General features: G+C 40.5%; 1 protein-coding gene across 2 annotated transcripts in view; it reads right to left on the reverse strand.

The window, feature by feature from the left end:
• Positions 1-19544, reverse strand: part of fnip1 (folliculin interacting protein 1) — a 138161-nt gene that overhangs the window by 70245 nt on the left and 48372 nt on the right. For both annotated transcript variants that reach the window (XM_061934209.1, XM_061934201.1), the window contains exon 2: positions 2943-3072. In XM_061934209.1, coding sequence (XP_061790193.1) covers positions 2943-3072 — 130 coding nt within the window. The remainder of the gene's footprint in view (positions 1-2942; positions 3073-19544) is intronic.

Consider the following 19544-nt stretch of genomic DNA (forward strand, 5'->3'; position numbering starts at 1 on the left):
TGTATGGCTGTTGACCAAGTATGCATGGCATTCACTTGTGTGTGTGAAAAGCCGTAGGTATTATGTGATTGGACCGGCACGCAAAGGCAGTGCCTTTAATAATGTTGTCTGGGTGGAAATCGGGAGAAATTCGGGAGAATGGTTACCCCCGGAGATTTTCGGGAGGGGCACTGAAATTCAGGTGTCTCCTGAGAAAATCGTGAGGGTTGGCAAGTATGACTGGGAGACACAACTGCTCTGTACTTCTCCCTACGTCCGTGTACCACTCCGTACAGCGGCGTTTCAAAAAGTAATGCATTTTACTTATTGAAACCGATACCGATAATTTCCGATATTACATTTTAAAGCATTTATCGGCCGATAATATCGGCAGTCCGGTATTACCGGACATCTCTAATTTCCACCTGTACGAAAACACTGCCGTGACACACAGTATGGTTGTGTTAGTAAGGTACAAAATGCAGTCTAATGTAATGTTCTGTAAAGACATGAAAAACAAATCCAAAAAGATGCACGGCAGACAGACCCGCTGAAAGCACCCTGAGTCATGTGATTCTTTACTCGGCAGCTTGTTCAGTGGAATGCGTGTGTGCGTGTGCGTGTGTACACAGAGGCCCGCAACATGTGACTGCCAGTCATATGACTCTTTCATGAACTGGTGAGCGTGCAGCACAGCGATCATCGCCTTCCCTCCTACCCGTCTGAACATTTCCACATCAACCATCTTCTACGCTGCCTTTTTCCTTCCTCGCGTCATCCATTTATTTTCCTCTTAACCAGGGGTGTCCAAAGTAAGGCCCTATTCCGTTAAGTATAAAATGAGCTGCAATATTTTAATGAAAGAAACTGTTATTCTAAATGTGACAACTGGATGTCGCAATAGCAATTTAAGTGTAACCCACGCCACACATGACAGTGTTTAAAGATGACGTGTCAGCTGACTTTAAGCACCCTCTGGATTGGCTGCCGCGACTCCGATCCGCGCAGGTGCGAGCAATCAGCTGCTCCTGTTGTGGCTGGCAGCAGACGACGGCAGATGCACAAACAACGCACAATAACTTACTCCATTATAAATCATCAAATCGACGGTTAAAATAACAAAACGGTAAGATGCAAAGACTTAAGTCAACGTGACTATCATCTTTGTTGTTAGAGAATTGGTTGACGGTGCGATGCGCACCTTGAACTCTGTTGAAAAAATGTGTGTTTCTACATTTGTTTGTTCCTGTGGAAGTTGCCCTCCAGGGGGTTCTTCGGACCACCAAGCACTGACATGATAGCCCGGTTCAGGTTCACAATACAGTTTTATTTTACAATAAAGTCTGTGGCTTGCTTTCCAGCAATTGTCTTTTATGTCTGTCTCAGGCTCGCTCTCGCTTTTACTCCAGCTCCAACAACTCTCTCCTCCCGGCTGCTGCCTTTTAACAGAGCGACAGGTGATTAGACAACCGGCACAGGTGGGCCATCTACGCACCTGTCGCTGATTTCCAGGCCGGTCCTGGCACACACCGCTTCGCTGCAGGCCACGCCCCTCCCCCACAGTTCCATTTTATTTTATTGCTTAAATCTAGCATGTTCGCATTGGCTAAGTTTGTAGTCATGTTACCTTGATTTCGGCAATGGTGTTATTTTTGATAATTGTTCTGTTTGAATTATAAGTGTAACATTTGAATGATGATAAATGAATGTGTTGTGGCAGTTGTGGATGTCACCACTCGATTATTTTTCCAAATACGTTTTTAATGGTGAACTGCCAACATGAGAATTTTTTTTTTTTGCTGCAGCTGTTACAATATTGTACATGGTAATTGGTATTTGTTATATATTGAATATATTATATACTGTATATAAAATATGTAAATATCACATATATGTTATACTGCTACTATGGTACATTTTTAGTCTTGAAACTGAGCTACTGTGTGGAACAATTTCCCTTGTGGATCAATAAAGTTTGTCTAAGTCTAAGAATGCTAAACAGGAAGTTCCTAAGGTTTAATGGCCTTGTAGATATACTGAGACAAAGTTTAAGTTCATTGTGTTCTTCACGGTGTTTTTGAAACGGCACTAATATTTTATTCAGAATTTTCAACTAACTTGACGTGTTTTGCAACGAGGAATATTTGTAATATGTACATTTTCAGAATGTGCTTGTTATATTTTCAGCCAAAGTAAAACAAAGAAAAAAATCTGAAGTTGTCTTTATTTTTAAGTTATTATACCGTGATATTACCAGTCCAGCCCAGGCTGGAATAGATTTTCCTCCACGCCGCCCCTGAGCTAAAATGAGTTTTGCTCTAAACTAGGGCTGTAACAACTAATCGATTAAATAGATTATAAAAATAGTTGGCAATTAATTTAGTCATCGATCTGTTGGATCTACGCTATACGCATGCGCAGAGGCAATTTTTTTTATTGTTTTTTATTTTTATAAACCTTTATTTATAAACTGCAACATGTACAAACAGCTGGGAAACAATAATCAAAATAAGTATGGTGCCAGTATGCTGTTTTTTTTCAATAAAATACTGGAAAGGATAGAAATGTAGTTTGTCTCTTTTATCCGATTATTAATCGATTAATCAGAGTAATAATCAACAGATTAATCGATTATCCAAGTAATTGTTAGTTGCAGCCCTACTCAGTAGAGTATTCAGAATTGGCACCAAATAAAATGCTGTAAAAAGTGCAAACATTGTTCACAGTGTTGGTGTGACATTTGGTGATCTTGTGACACGAGCATGTGAGGGCACAGGTGAGAGAGGCGGAGTGGGCGGGGCTTGAGCAGAAGAGGCGAAACAACCAGAAGGACAACTTTGTTTTGAAAGAAAAAAAAAAAGACAAAGTATTCCTGAGGAGCATACAGGTTATGATAGTTGTGGTCATGTGATGCGAAAAGAACACAGGCCGTAGACGACCATAAATGAAAGCATGTGACTCACGGTGAGATGGGAGTCTTCCGCGCTCTTCTTTTTGGCATTGGAGTCGAAGAGAACGTTCCGGCCACGCCTCTCGCAATCCTGATAGACAATCAGTCTGATGTGACTGGGCTCCAGCTGGGGGATGGGCCAGCTGTACACAGAAAGAAGTGGGTCGTTAGCGACAAAATATTCCAATGACATCTCACATATTCCTAAGGCTATGTCTACATTAAGCCGGATAACCCCTTAAACGAATAATTATTTAGCCTAAGCCCCATTTCAGCCACAATAAACTATCGTTTAAGGTTCCCCTCCTCGGACAATTTTTTTAAGTGCGCCGTGTATTTCTTGAATCTCCGGCTCATAGCTTTGTATGGACTCATTGATTGTCTACAAAAGGGAGTGACGCCAGAAAGACCGCGCCCCACACAGGAAGTGACGTCAGAAAGAAGGCGCCACAGCCAGCTTCATAATAAAGCGGTTTCGTAACTCAGAGCTAACCACTGGAAATATGGAGGCGAGTCATCCAGACATGCCCTTGTTTCCCCCTTCCGTCTGTACAGGCGCTTGTGGAAATCCCACATGAATACCTTAAGAGAAAGCGATTGCAGCTATTTGGGATACAACACTTCTCAGACGGCAAGAGAACTGTCCAATGTCCAGGTCAGCTGTGATTCTACTTACCGAAAAACTTTGTCCTTTTGTCGAAAGAGAGACAACGAGAATGCGGGCTCCCCGTGGATGTGATAAAAAAAGATAACGTGTGATTTGTATTACCTGGCCGTCGAGGAAAGACTAACAAGGGAAAACGGCGAATGGTTTTGGACTGGCAAAGCAGACTGTATCAGTTATTTATAAATGATTGATTTATATAGGCTAGTAAGGTAACGTATTGTACCTGACAAGTTTCGGCTATCTTGCTTCTGCAGTCTTCATTAGAGGTGTCACGTGATGTTAGCGTGACGTCATCTGTGACGTGTTATATGGATTGATATGAAGGCTGCAGAAGCAAGATAGCCGAAACTTGTCAGGTACAAAACTTTACTTTACTAGCCTATATAAATCAACCATTTATAAATACACATTAGTAGGCTAAATGAAACTCTTCAACATGCATCAGTTATTGTCCGCCATGTATGTCGTGGACTCAACGTCTAGGTCCAGAGTATATAAAGTCACCAAAAATGAATGGACAATGAAGGTGAAGGCAAAAGAGTGAGGAGTGTCCTGACCAGATATCTACATCCCTAGATTGACTGATGTAAAATGTTCTTTGTCACATTGTTTACTTTCACATGTCCATTAAAGATTTGATTAATTTATGATGTCTCAGGTGTGATTCACTACAATAGGGCCCCATAGCACACTGGATTCCAGTTAATTGAAATACCACAACACTGGATATTGTTCAGATAAGTTAAATTTAAAGGGGAACATTATCACCAGACCCATGTAAGAGTCAATATATACCTTGATGTTGCACAAAAAAGACCATATATTTTTTTAACCGATTTCCGAACTCTAAATGGGTGAATTTTGGCGAATTAAACGCCTTTCTAATATTCGCTCTCGGAGCGATGACGTCACAACGTGGCGTCACATCGGGAAGCAATCCGCTATTTTCTCAAACACCAAATCAAATCAGCTCTGTTATTTTCCGTTTTTTCGACTGTTTTCCGTACCTTGGAGACATCATGCCTCGTCGGTGTGTTGTCGGAGGGTGTAACAACACGAACAGGGACGGATTCAAGTTGCACCAGTGGCCCAAAGATGCGAAAGCGGCAAGGAATTGGACGTTTGTTCCGCACACTTTACCGACGAAAGCTATGCTACGACAGAGATGGCAAGAATGTGTGGATATCCTGCAACACTCAAAGCAGATGCATTTCCAACGATAAAGTCAAAGAAATCTGCCGCCAGACCCCCATTGAATCTGCCGGAGTGTGTGAGCAATTCAGGGACAAAGGACCTCGCTAGCACGGCAAGCAATGGCGGCAGTTTGTTCCCGCAGACGAGCGAGCTATCGACCCTAGCTTCCCTGGCCTGCTGACATCAACTCCAAAACTGGACAGATCAGCTTTCAGGAAAAAAGCGCAGATGAGGGTATGTCTACAGAATATATTAATTGATGAAAATTGGGCTGTCTGCACTCTCAAAGTGCATGTTGTTGCCAAATGTATTTCATATGCTGTAAACCTAGTTCATATTTGTTAGTTTCCTTTAATGCCAAACAAACACATAGCAATCGTTGGTTAGAAGGCGGTCGCCGAATTCGTCCTCGCTTTCTCCCGTGTCGCTGGCTGTCTGTTGTTTTTGTCGGTTTCGCTTGCATACGGTTCAAACTGATATGGCTCAATAGCTTCAGTTTCTTCTTCAATTTCGTTTTCGCTACCTTCCTCCACACTACAACCATCCGTTTCAATACATTCGTAATCTGTTGAATCGCTTAAGCTGCTGAAATCCGAGTCTGAATCCGAGCTAATGTTGCTATAGCTTGCTGTTCTTTCCGCCATGTTTGTTTGTGTTGGCTTCACTATGTGACGTCACAGGAAAATGGACGGGTGTATATAACTGTGGTTAAAATCAGGCACTTTGAAGCTTTTTTTTAGGGATATTGCGTGATGGGTAAAATTTTGAAAAAAACTTCGAAAAATATAATAAGCCACTGGGAACTGATTTTTAATGGTTTTAACAATTCTGAAATTGTGATAATGTTCCCCTTTAAGAACTTGCACACAAAGCAACACTGGAGGTGACTGACTGCGCATTTTCGACGCATGCGTACTAGGTTGTGTTGCGCCGGCGGACGGAGGAGGTCTTAAACGACCGATGTAAATGGTAAAATGGTAAATGGGTTATACTTGTATAGCGCTTTTCTACCTTCAAGGTACTCAAAGCGCTTTGACACTATTTCCACATTCACCCATACATTCACACACTGATGGTGGGAGCTGCCATGCAAGGCCCTAACCACGACCCATCAGGAGCAAGGGGGAAGTGTCTTGCTCAAGGACACAACAGACATGACTAGGTTGGTAGAAGCTGGGTATCGAACCAGGAACCCCTCAGATTGCTGGCATGGTCACTCTTCCAACCGCACCACGCCCTCCCCAAAATAAAGCCAACTTTCCTACGGGAATCATGTTTTTGTCATGAACACGTAACCAGACCGGGCATCACGGTGGAAGTAAATGGTAAATGGTAAATGGGTCGTACTTGTATAGCGCTTTTCTACCTTTTTTTTAAGGAACTCAAAGCGCTTTGACACTATTTTCCACATTCACCCATTCACACACACACACATTCACACACTGATGGCGGGAGCTGCCATGCACGGCGCTAACCAGTCCCATCAGGAGCAAGGGTGAAGTGCCTTGCTCAAGGACACAACGGACATGACTAGGATGTTAGAAGGTGGGGATTGAACCAGTAACCCTCAGATTGCTGGTCTGGCCACTCTCCCAACTTCGCCACGCCGTCCCCAGAAGAGAAAGAGGGGTTAGTGCGTCTGCCTCACAATGCGAAGGTCCTGGGTTCGATTCTGCGCTCGGGATCTTTCTGTGTGGAGTTTGCATGTTCTCCCCGTGACTGCGTGGGTTCCCTGCGGGTACTCCGGCTTCCTCCCACCTCCAAAGACATGCACCTGGGGACTGGTTGATTGGTGTGTGTGTGTGTGTGTGTGTGTGTGGACAAAGATAAGGTTAGGTGTGATTTAAGCCGGCTTAGTGTAGAAGGGGCCTAAGAGCGTTTGTTTAATGAACGAGGCCCCGCTATCGCCAGAAAAAAAAAGTCCTTTCTAAAGCAACAAAAAAAGGACAACACTAACTAATCATCTGAGTGATATTGCTGCTTGCGCATTAGGCATTTTTTTCCCGGCGGCCTCTGGTTCAGGGCTGCTGTTGCTAGGCAATTAGCTGCTTTATTGGACTGCCTCAGGTGATAGCACAACGAAGGATGTCGCTGCGTACTTTGGAGAGAAACACTCTCTGCGTGTTTTCGAGGGGAGACGCTTGTAAAGATGTATGGGGGCAAACTGGCGGGCGGGGCAGACTGATACTGAACTTAAATATAGGTTTTTATTGGCAGTGCGGGTGTGTCCCTGGCACACACATGTGGAATAATCAGCATAGTCATGGGATCAACCGATTATTGAGGGGGGAAAAAAAGGATTTTAAGTAGGGATGTCCGATAATGGCTTTTTGCCGATATCCGATAATGTCCAACTCTTTAATTACCGATACCGATATCAACCAATATATACAGTCGTGGAATTAACACATTATTATGCCTAATTTGGACAACCAGGTATGGTGAAGATAAGGTACTTTTAAAAAAAAATTATAAAATAAAATAAGATAAATAAATAAAAAACATTTTCTGGAATAAAAAAGAAAGTAAAACAATATAAAAACAGTTACATAGAAACTAGTAATTAATGAAAATTAGTCAAATTAACTGTTAAAGAAAGGTTAGTACTATTAGTGGACCAGCAGCACGCACAATCATGTGTGCTTACGGACTGTATCCCTTGCAGACTGTATTGATATATATTGATATATAATGTAGGAACCAGAATATTAATAACAGAAAGAAACAACCCTTTTGTGTGAATGAGCGTGAATGAGTGTAAATGGGTGAGGAAGGTTTTTTGGGTTGGTGCACTAATTGTAAGTGTATCTTGTGTTTTTTATGTTGATTTAATAAAAAAATAAAAAAATAAAATAAAAACGATACCGATAATAAAAAAACGATACCGATAATTTCCAATATTACATTTTAACGCATTTATCAGCTGATAATATCGGCAGGCCGATGTTATCGGACATCTCTAATTTTAAGTGCACCTTGTAGTCCGGAAAATACAGAATTGTTTTTAAATGTATGTAAATCATTTTTAGCATTCAATGAAAAATATATATGCATCACCACCAATTATGCAAATTATATGATGACGTCACCATCGAACACACCCCTAGCAACAACCCCATCGCCACATATACAAACCCCGTTTCCATATGAGTTGAGAAATTGTGTTAGATGTAAAGATAAACGGAATACAATGATTTGCAAATCCTTTTGAACCCATATTCAATTGAACGCACTACAAAGACAAGATATTTGATGTTCAAACTCATAAACTTTATTTTTTTTTTGCAAATAATAATTAACTTAGAATTTCATGGCTGCAACACGTGCCAAAGTAGGTGGGACAGGGCATGTTCACTACTGTGTTACATGGCCTTTCCTTTTAACAACACTCAGTAAACGTTTGGGAACAGAGGAGACACATTTTTAAGCTTCTCAGGTGGAATTATTTCCCATTCTTGCTTGATGTACAGCTTAAGTTGTTCAACAGTCCGGGGGTCTCCGTTGTGGTATTTTAGGCTTCATAATGCGCCACACATTTTCAATGGGAGACAGGTCTGGACTACAGGCAGGCCAGTCTAGTACCCGCACTCTTTTACTATGAAGCCACGTTGATATAACACGTGGCTTGGCATTGTCTTGCTGAAATAAGCAGGGGCGTCCATTGTAACGTTGCTTGTATGGCAACATATGTTGCTCCAAAACCTGTATGTACCTTTCAGCATTAATGGCGCCTTCACAGATGTGTAAGTTACCCATGTCTTGGGCACTAATACACCCCCATACCATCACAGATGCTGGCTTTTCAACTTTGCGCCTATAACAATCCGGATGGTTCTTTTCCTCTTTGGTCGACGTCCACAGTTTCCAAAAACAATTTGAAATGTGGACTCGTCAGACCACAAAAGACTTTTCCACTTTTTATCAGTCCATCTTAGATGAGCTCAGGCCCAGCTAAGCCAACGGCGTTTCTGGGTGTTGTTGATAAACGGTTTTCGCCTTGCATAGGAGAGTTTTAACTTGCACTTACAGATGTAGCGACCAACTGTAGTTACTGACAGTGGGTTTCTGAAGTGTTCCTGAGCCCATGTGGTGATATCCTTTACACACTGATGTCGCTTGTTGATTCAGTACAGCCTGAGGGATCGAAGGTCACGGGCTTAGCTGCTTACGTGCAGTGATTTCTCCAGATTCTCTGAACCCTTTGATGATATTACGGACCGTACATGGTGAAATCCCTAAATTCCTTGCAATAGCTGGTTGAGAAAGGTTTTTCTTAAACTGTTCAACAATTTGCTCACCCTTTTGTTGACAAAGTGGTGACCCTCGCCCCATCCTTGTTTGTGAATGACTGAGCATTTCATGGAATCTACTTTTATACCAAATCATGGCACCCACCTGTTCCCAATTTGCCCGTTCACCTGTGGGATGTTCCAAATAAGTGTTTGATGAGCATTCCTCAACTTTATCAGTATTTATTTCCACCTTTCCCAACTTCTTTATCACGTGTTGCTGACAAGAAATTCTAAAGTTGATGATTATTTGCAAAAAAGTTTGAACATCAAATATGTTGTCTTTGTAGCATATTCAACTGAATATGGGTTGAAAAGGATTTGCAAATCATTGTATTCCGTTTATATTTACATCTAACACAATTTCCCAACTCATATGGAAACAGGGTTTGTATATTGGCAAGCTGGGAGAAACCCTGTCCCACAGTGCAACAAGTTAGCCTGTGAACCAACACACGTAGTTGTAAACATCGACAAAATGATCACAAATCCAAATGCCACCGCACCAGTGTGGGAATATTTGACCTAACATTTTGGGAACATGATGAGCCTATAAACACCGTGGAGAACGTTTGCTGAATGTGCTCAAATACGACAAACCTGCACGACCACTTGAAACCCAACCACCTGACAGTCCCACACTCACTTTGTCTTTGGTGAACAAAGTCAGCACAAACAAAATAGTGGGAGCTCATTCACTACATTGCCGAAGACATGCATGCTGCCATTTGATATTGTTGAAAAAGGAGCATTTCAAAAGCACTGCAAATGTTTGACAGCCATTTGTCACGGTGACAGGCCATGATGATTCTGCCAGACTAAGGTTTGTTTTGATTTTTGCATAGGACTTGTTAATACATGATCTGCTTATACCAGTGTTTATATTGTTACTTTGCACTTCTTTTTTTACCAAGGTCCTAACTTAACAGTTAAGTCATGTACAATTCTACCTCTGCCTACATGTTAAATAAGTGCAATACTTTATTTAGCCATTATATGTATTGTTTTAATTGTGTATATTTGAGGGCCTTTATAAACAGAGACAGAAACTATTTTATTGCTTTTTGGTTGTGATTTTTATTCAAGTGCAAAATTTTGCAAAGAGACAAAATATATTTTATTGTTATTTGTTGGTTCCATTTTACTTGGGGACTTGAATGTTGACATTCCAATTACAGTGTTAAAATATACGAGAAATACAAGTTTATTGCATTTTGAAGGGATATACATGCATTATTACTGGAGATGTCCGATAATATCAGGCTGCCTATATTATCGGCCGATAAATGCTTTAAAATGTAATATCGGAAAATTATCGGTATCGGTTCGGGAATTATCGGTATCGGTTTCAAAAAGTAAAATGTATGACTTTTTAAAATGCCGCTGTACGTAGTGGTACACGGATGTAAGGAGAAGTACAGAGCGCCAATAAACCTTAAAGGCACTGCCTTTGCGTGCCGGTCCAATCACATAATATCTACGGCTTTTCACACACACAAGTGAATGCAAGGCAGACTTGGTCAACAGCCATACAGGTCACACTGGGGGTGGCCGTACAAACAACTTTAACACTGTTACAAATATGCGCCACACTGTGAACCCACACCAAACAAGAATGACAAACACATTTCGGGAGAACATCCGCACCGTAACACAACATAAACACAACAGAACAAATACCCAGAACCCCTTGCCCCCCCAACCCCGCCCACCTCAACCTCCTCATGCTCTCTCAGGGAAAGCATGTCCCAAATTCCAAGCTGCTGTTTTGAGGCATGTTAAAAAAAACAATGCACTTTGTGACTTCAATAATAAATATGGCAGTGTCATGTTGGCATTTTGTTCCATAACTTGAGTTGATTTATTTTGGAAAACCTTGTTACATTGTTTAATGCATCCAGCGGGGTATCACATCAAATTAGGCATAATAATGTGTTAATTCCACGACTGTATATATCGGTATCGGTTGATATCGGAATCGGTAATTAAGAGTTGGGAATATCGAAATATCGGCAAAAAAGCCATTATCGGACATCTCTAATTATTACTCAGTGGCATTGTGGTTAGAGTGTCCGCCCTGAGACTGGAAGGTATGGTCATACCAAAGACTATAAAAAATGGGACCCATTTCCTCCATGCTTGGCACTCAGCACCAAGGGTTGGAATTGGGGGTTAAATCACCAAAATGATTTTTCCGAGCGCGGCCACCGCTGCTGCTCACTGCTCCCCTCACCTCCCAGGGGGTGAACATGGGGATGGGTCAAATGCAGAGGATAATTGTGTGTGGACTATTGTTGGGACTTTACCTTTTAACTTTACATCAGTGGTTAATTTGGTCTAAAAAAATAATGGCAATATTATTGTTTATTGGCAATTATATGCAACTCAGCTAATTGTCGAGCAAAATTTGTTATCGCCCCGGCCGAACGAATATTTTCTTTTTGTATTTGTAGCGAGCAACAACACAATAGCTACATCATCCCTGGCAAGCGTTGTAAATAAACACACTTCTCATTCAACTCCTGCTTACCCAGGCCCTGTATCGGCTGGTGTTTGACATAGGTCCCCTAATAGCTGTCCAGGATATGCCTGTAATATGATTCTTTGATTTTGGACCTCCATAATAAGCATGTCCTTATCTCTTTGTTTCACCAAGGTGAAATTTGTCTGAAAACCTTTGATAAGTTGACTTCAGGTCCGTCCTCGCCCGTTAGGACGTTTCAAAGTGTACAATAGGATTCGCCATAAACACAGAGTACAAACCCCGTTTCCATATGAGTTGGGAAATTGTGTTAGATGTAAATATAAACGGAATACAATGATTTGCAAATCATTTTCAACCCATATTCAGTTGAATATGCTACAAAGACAACATATTTAATGTTCAAACTGATAAACATTTTTTTTTTGTGCAAATAATCATTAACTTTAGAATTTGATGCCAGCAACGCGTGACAAAGAAGTTGGGAAAGGTGGCAATAAATACTGATAAAGTTGAGGAATACTCATCAAACACTTATTTGCAACATCCCACAGGTGAACAGGCAAATTGGGAACAGGTGGGTGCCATGATTGGGTATAAATGTAGATTCCATGAAATGCTCAGTCATTTACAAACAAGGATGGAGCGAGGGTCACCACTTTGTCAACAGTTTAAGAAAAATCTTTCTCAACCGGCTATTGCAAGGAATTTAGGGATTTCACCATCTACGGTCCGTAATATAATCAAATGGTTCAGAGAATCTGGAGAAATCACTGCACGTAAGCAGTTAAGTCCGTGACCTTCGATCCCTCAGGCTGTACTGCATCAACAAGCGACATCAGTGTGTAAAGGATATCACCACATGGGCTCAGGAACACTTCAGAAACCCACTGTCAGTAACTACAATTGGTCGCTACATCCGTAAGTGCAAGTTAAAACTCTCCTATGCAAGGAGAAAACCGTTTATCAACAACACCCAGAAATGCCGTCGGCTTCGCTGGGCCTGAGCTCATCTAAGATGGACTGATACAAAGTGGAAAAGTGTTCTGTGGTCTGACGCGTCCACATTTCAAATTGTTTTTGGAAACTGTGGACGTCGTGTCCTCCGGACCAAAGATGAAAAGAACCATCCGGATTGTTATAGGCGCAAAGTTGAAAAGACAGCATCTGTGATGGTATGGGGGTGCATTAGTGCCCAAGACATGGGTAACTTACACATCTGTGAAGGTGCCATTAATGCTGAAAGGTACATACAGGTTTTGGAGCAACATATGTTGCCATCCAAGCAACGTTACCATGGACGCCCCTGCTTATTTCAGCAAGACAATGCCAAGCCACGTGTTACATCAACGTGGCTTCATAGTAAAAGAGTGCGGGTACTAGACTGGCCTGCCTGTAGTCCAGACCTGTCTCCCATTGAAAATGTGTGTCGCATTATGAAGCCTAAAATACCACAACGGAGACCCCCGGACTGTTGAACAACTTAAGCTGTACATCAAGCAAGAATGGGAAAGAATTCCACCTGAGAAGCTTAAAAAATGTGTCTCCTCAGTTCCCAAACGTTTACAGAGTGTTGTTAAAAGGAAAGGCCATGTAACACAGTGGTGAACATGCCCTTTCCCAACTACTTTGGCACGTGTTGCAGCCATGAAATTCTAAGTTAATTATTATTTGCAAAAAAATATATACAGTTTATGAGTTTGAACATCAAATATGTTGTCTTTGTAGCATATTCAACTGAATATGGGTTGAAAAGGATTTGCAAATCATTGTATTCCGTTTATATTTACATCTAACACAATTTCCCAACTCATATGGAAACGGGGTTTGTATTTTATTTTGTGTTTGTGCATGACTTCCTGTCCCACACAAGCAGATTTGAGCAAAATTGACCCGCATTGTTGTGCCGTCTGGAAAATATAGAAACTCTGTGTATATTTTGTGCCGCTGTACGCAAGGGGTTGGGGCGGCGGTGGAAATCAACACACCGACTTGAATGGAAACGGAAAGAGTCCGCCGCCGTTACGCATCCAGTGGAAATCCTGGGTAACGATCACTGAGGCTGCTGGCTGCACTTCACGCAGCCATGGTAATCCCCGCATACTTTTGAACGGAGACAACCGGGGGCAGACTGAAGCTGAACTTAAATATAGCCTTTTATTGGCGGTGCGGGTGTGTCTGACACACAAGTGTGGAATAATCAGCGTAGTCATCGGAAAAAATAACCTCAATGTGAATTTACAAGGAAACACTTCACACAAATTAAAGTTAAAGTACCAATGATTGTCTCACACACACACACACACACACACACACACACACACACACACACACACACACACACACACACACACACACACACACACACACACACACACACACACACACACACACACACACACACACACACACACACACACACACGAGGTGTGGCAAAATGATTCTCTGCTTTTGACCCATCACCCTTGATCACCCCTTGGGAGGTGAGGGGAGCAGTGAGCAGCAGCGGTGGCCACGCCCGGGAATATTTTTTGATGATTTAACCCCAATTCTAACCCTTAATGCTGAGTGTCAAGCATGGAGGTAATGGGTTCCATTATTATAGTCTTTGCTATGACTCGGCCGGGGTTTGAACTCACAACCTACCGATCTCAGGGCGGACACTCCAAATGGTGGCTTTATTAACTGCAAATACTAACATGTGGTGGTTGTAGTCATGCAGATTTTTTTATATGTCAGTGTTTGACCAATTACAATGCCTTGCTGTTGTGAGCGCAAGCTCAACAACAGCATAAGCCTCACAACACTACAGTAAGGTCAATAAGTGCAACTTAAGCATGCACTTGTTGGTGTTTTTTTGGTTTGTTTTTTTTTGCCAAATTTCACTTTTTCAGTCCAATGTTTTTGCTCAAAACACCAATCAGGACAGACACAAAAGAGAAGTGGTAGAAGTACAAAGTACAGCACAGGCCAAAGGTTTGGACACACCTTCTCGTTCAATGCGTTTTCTTTATTTTCATGACTATTTACATTGTAGATTGTCACTGAAGGCATCAAAACTATGAATGAACACATGCGGAGTTGTGTACTTAACATAAAAAGGTGAAATAAATGAAAATATGTTTTATATTCTAGTTTCTTCAAAATAGCCACCCTTTGCTCTGATTACTTTTTTGCACACTCTTGGCATTCTCTCGATGAGCTTCAAGAGGTAGTCACCTGAAATGGTTTTCGCTTCACAGGTGTGCTTGAAGCTCATCGAGAGAATGCCAAGAGTGTGCAAAGCAGTAATCAGTGCAAAGGGTGGCTATTTTGAAGAAAGTAGAATATAAAACATGTTTTCAGTTATTTCACCTTTTTTGTTAAAGGGGAACATTATCACCAGACGTATGTAAGCGTCAATATATACCTTGATGTTGCAGAAAAAAAGACCATATATTTTTTTAACCGATTTCCGAACTCTAAATGGGTGAATTTTGGCGAATTAAACGCCTTTCTATTATTCGCTCTCGGAAGCAATCCGCCATTTTCTCAAACACATTACAAACACCAAATCAAATCAGCTCTGTTATTTTCCCTTTTTTCGACTGTTTTCCGTACCTTGGAGACATCATGCCTCATCGGTGTGTTGTCGGAGGGTGTAACAACACGAACAGGGACGGATTCAAGTTGCACCAGTGGCCCAAAGATGCGAAAGTGGCAAGAAATTGGACGTTTGTTCCGCACACTTTACCGACGAAAGCTATGCTACGACAGAGATGGCAAGAATGTGTGGATATCCTGCGACACTCAAAGCAGATGCATTTCCAACTGGACTGGACAGATCAGCTTTCAGGAAAAGAGAGCGGATGAGGGTATGTCTACAGAATATATTAATTGATGAAAACTGGGCTGTCTGCACTCTCGAAGTGCATGTTGTTGCCAAATGTATTTCATATGCTGTAAACCTAGTTCATAGTTGTTGGTTTCCTTTAATGCCAAACAAACACATACCAATCGTTGGTTAGAAGGCGATCGCCGAATTCGTCCTTGCTTTCTCCCGTGTCGCTGGCTGTCGTGTCGTTTTCGTCGGTTTCGCTTGCATACGGTTCAAACCGATATGGCTCAATAGCTTCAGTTTCTTCTTCAATTTCGTTTTCGCTACCTGCCTCCACACTACAACCATCCGTTTCAATACATGCGTAATCTGTTGAATCGCTTAAGCCGCTGAAATCCGAGTCTGAATCCGAGCTAATGTCGCTATAAACTTGCTGTTCTATCCGCCATGTTTGTTTGTATCGGCATCACTATGTGACGTCACAGGAAAATGGACGGTTGTATATAACGATGGTTAAAATCAGGCACTTTGAAGCCTTTTTTAGGGATATTGCGTGATGGGTAAAATTTTGAAAAAAAACTTCGAAAAATAAAATAAGCCATTGGAACTGATTTTTAATGGTTTTAACCCTTCTGAAATTGTGATAATGTTCCCCTTTAAGTACATAACTCTACATGTGTTCATTCATAGTCAAGATAAACCCTCACAATATAATTGAATGCTAAAAAGTTATATTTATTACTACAAATGTGTATATTTAAGCGCAAAGAATAGTGCAGGAACATCAAGTAACTGTATTTGGGTGTCTTTTTAAGTGACAATGTAAACATGCAGTGTTACAATAATGTTCACTTCAGTGTCTTTACTTCTTGAGAACAATCATGGCTAATGCGAACGTGAGCGAGATTTTTGTACCAAAGAAAAGAAAAGTGTTTTCGGTGGATTGGTTTTGTGGCAACAGGCTTGGAACAAATGACCGCACGCTGCAAAGTTTGTTTAAAACTGGGCAATTTTTTTAAATTCATATTATGTTTATAAACTCAGGAAATATGACCCTGGACACATGAGGACTTTGAATATGACCAATGTCTGATCCTGATTTAAATTTGTGGTATCATCCAAAACTAATGTAAAGCATCCAAACAACAGAACAATAAATGATTATTACATTTTAACAGAAGTGTAGATAGAACATGTTAAAAGAGAAAGTAAGCAGATATTAACAGTAAATGAACAAGCAAATGTTGACAAAATAATAGAATGATAAATGATACAATATGTTACTGCATACGTTAGCAGACTAATTAGGAGTCTTTGTTTGTTTACTTACTACTAAAAGACACATTGTCTAGTATGTTCACTATTTTATTTAAGGACAAACTTGCAATAAGAAACATATGTTTAATGTACCCTAAGATTTTTCGTTAAAATAAAGCCAATAATGCAATTGTTTGTGGTCCCCGAAAAGTATCAAAATAATTTTGGTATACAGGGTCCCAAAATATTGGTATGGGGACAACACTAGCACAAACACACAATAGCCGGCCACTAGTACACATGAGCTTGTTCAAACCAACAAAGTGCTTTTCAGGACAAAGCAAAGTCATTTGACATATTCGGGGCCTCGATATAAGGAACAAGTTTGGAAGTCACATGTTAAGCACAACCATTTCCGCTGGGGGAAATCTTTCCAAGAGTCCAAAAATCATGTGCGCTCTCACCTTTGTGACCACTGGCAAGTCTGCAAAAGTGACTCGGCTAAGCTCTAACCTCAGCGGCTTCCAGAGTAGCCACCCTGCTGTGGCATTAACACACACACACACACACACACACACACACACACACACACACACACACACACACACACACACACACACACACACACACACACACACACACACACACACACACACACACACACACACACACACACACACACACACACACACACACATTCTTGTATTTCTTACCTTCTTGAGACTTAAAAAAAAAAAAAAAGCCTACCTTTTTAGGACCACCCTTTCTAGATATATAAAGATGTGTATTTACAACATTAATAATATATACATACTATGCAAATATAACAAAGCCATCCATTCATTCATTCATTCTCAAAATAAACTTACTTATCTCATCATATGAAATATGACTTACTTCACCAATTATTATTATTAAATTATTATTTATTTATTTTTATTGTGATTACTTATGGAGTATATTGTGAATAAATTGTGAACAGGAAGTGAACAAAAAAGTTTTAGCAACTGTTATGTAAAAGAAAAGGGGTAGGATTAAATAAGCTCTGCTTCTTCCTACTCCTTTTCGAACATGTTGAAAAGAGAAACTGGAAATTGTGATGTATCTTGTATGCTTGCATGTTCGAAATAAACTCAAACTCGTTGTGAAAAATGAGTTGGAATTTCACAAGAAAAAGGCCACAGTTTCACAAGAAAAACTTAGAATTTTGGCAGTATTATAATAAAAGTTGTAAAATTTTGACTTGTGTTGAGTAAAATTACAAGAAAAACTGAACATGTGTGCAGTATTATGATAAAAGTTGGAATTTTACTCAATAGCAATCGCAATTTTACAAGAAAAAGCTTAACGTTTTGGCAATTTTATGAAAAGAGTCGTAATTTTACGCAACAAAAGTCACAATTTTGTAAGAAAACTAACATTTTGGCAATGTTTTAATAATAATCTGAATTTTACTTGGCAAAATGATGACAAAAGTCATAATTTTACTAAAAAAATTCTCACTATTTTACAAGAACAACATAAAAATGGCAATATTGTGATAAAAGTCAGAATTTTATTTGACAAATGTCGTCATTTTGCATTCAAAAGTCTTAATTTTACATAAAAAAAAGTCACAATTTTACAAGAAAATATTGCAATATTACAGAAACAGAAAGAATATGAGAAATTTTTCCCAATTTTATAAGAAAAAAGTCCACACTGTGAGAAAAAGACTGCTTATAGTTAACTTATTCTTCTTTGAATTTTTTTGTTTGTAATTGCTTTTTTTAATCTTCATTATTTACTTCAAGTTATTACAGTGTGTCTCTATACACATTTATTTTTTTTAAATACATTTTGGCCAGAGGGGGCACATTTCAATTTCTTACACACACTTGTTATTTCATATGTTGACCAGAGGGGGAGCACGTCAAATTTTTACACACACTTGTTATTTCATATGTTGACCAGAGGGTGAGCACTTTTAAAACTGACACAGTGAATTTGAAAAATCCCTCCTTTTTGGGACCACCCTAATTGTGATCAATTTCACCACCAGGGGTGCAAATGAGACATTCTCTATTAGATGCAATGGTTTTCCGTATTGGGACCATGATTTATGTCCTAACTTGTTCACCGGTCCTCATATGGAAGCTACCTTTCCTTGTTGATGTCTCAAGAAGGGTAGAAATACAAGAACAAAGACACACACACACACACACACACACACACACACACACACACACACACACACACACACACACACACACACACACACACACACACACACACAGAGAGAGAGGAGTGAAGTATAACAGGGACATGTTGGCACACAACTTCAATGAGGTGTATGCTAAGAAGGGAGCATGTGCTAAAAGCACACTACACATTTTCCTGTGTGTTTGTGGGGAACCTCTTTCACACTTTCACACTTTCAGCTGAATGTGTGCTTGGATTTGTAGCCGATAATTCTGTGAGGAATATGAACGATTGTTACGACAAAGTTAACACAACTGAGTGTCAGTTCAAATCTGTAGATTTGTTCTGCGCTAAGAAGCCCGGAGTGCTAAGTGGGTGACATAATGCCTGCCTGGCCTACATAATGAGCTCAAATAACACACTATGGGCGCTCGGGTCAATATCCATGTGTGTGTGTGTGTGTGTGTGTGTGTGTGTGTGTGTGTGTGTGTGTGTGTGTGTGTGTGTGTGTGTGTGTGTGTGTGTGTGTGTGTGTGTGTGTGTGTGTGTGTGTGTGTGTTCTTGTATTTCTACCCTTCTTGAGACATCAACAAGGAAAAGTAGCTTCTATATGAGGACCGGTGAACAAGTTAGGACATAAACCATGGTGCCAATACAGAAAACCATTGCATCTAATAGAGAATGTCTCACTTGCGCCCCTGGTGGTGAAATCTATCAAAATGAGGGTG

This window comes from Nerophis lumbriciformis, linkage group LG03 (assembly GCF_033978685.3).
Source record: "Nerophis lumbriciformis linkage group LG03, RoL_Nlum_v2.1, whole genome shotgun sequence".
Taxonomy (NCBI): Eukaryota; Metazoa; Chordata; class Actinopteri; order Syngnathiformes; family Syngnathidae; genus Nerophis; species Nerophis lumbriciformis.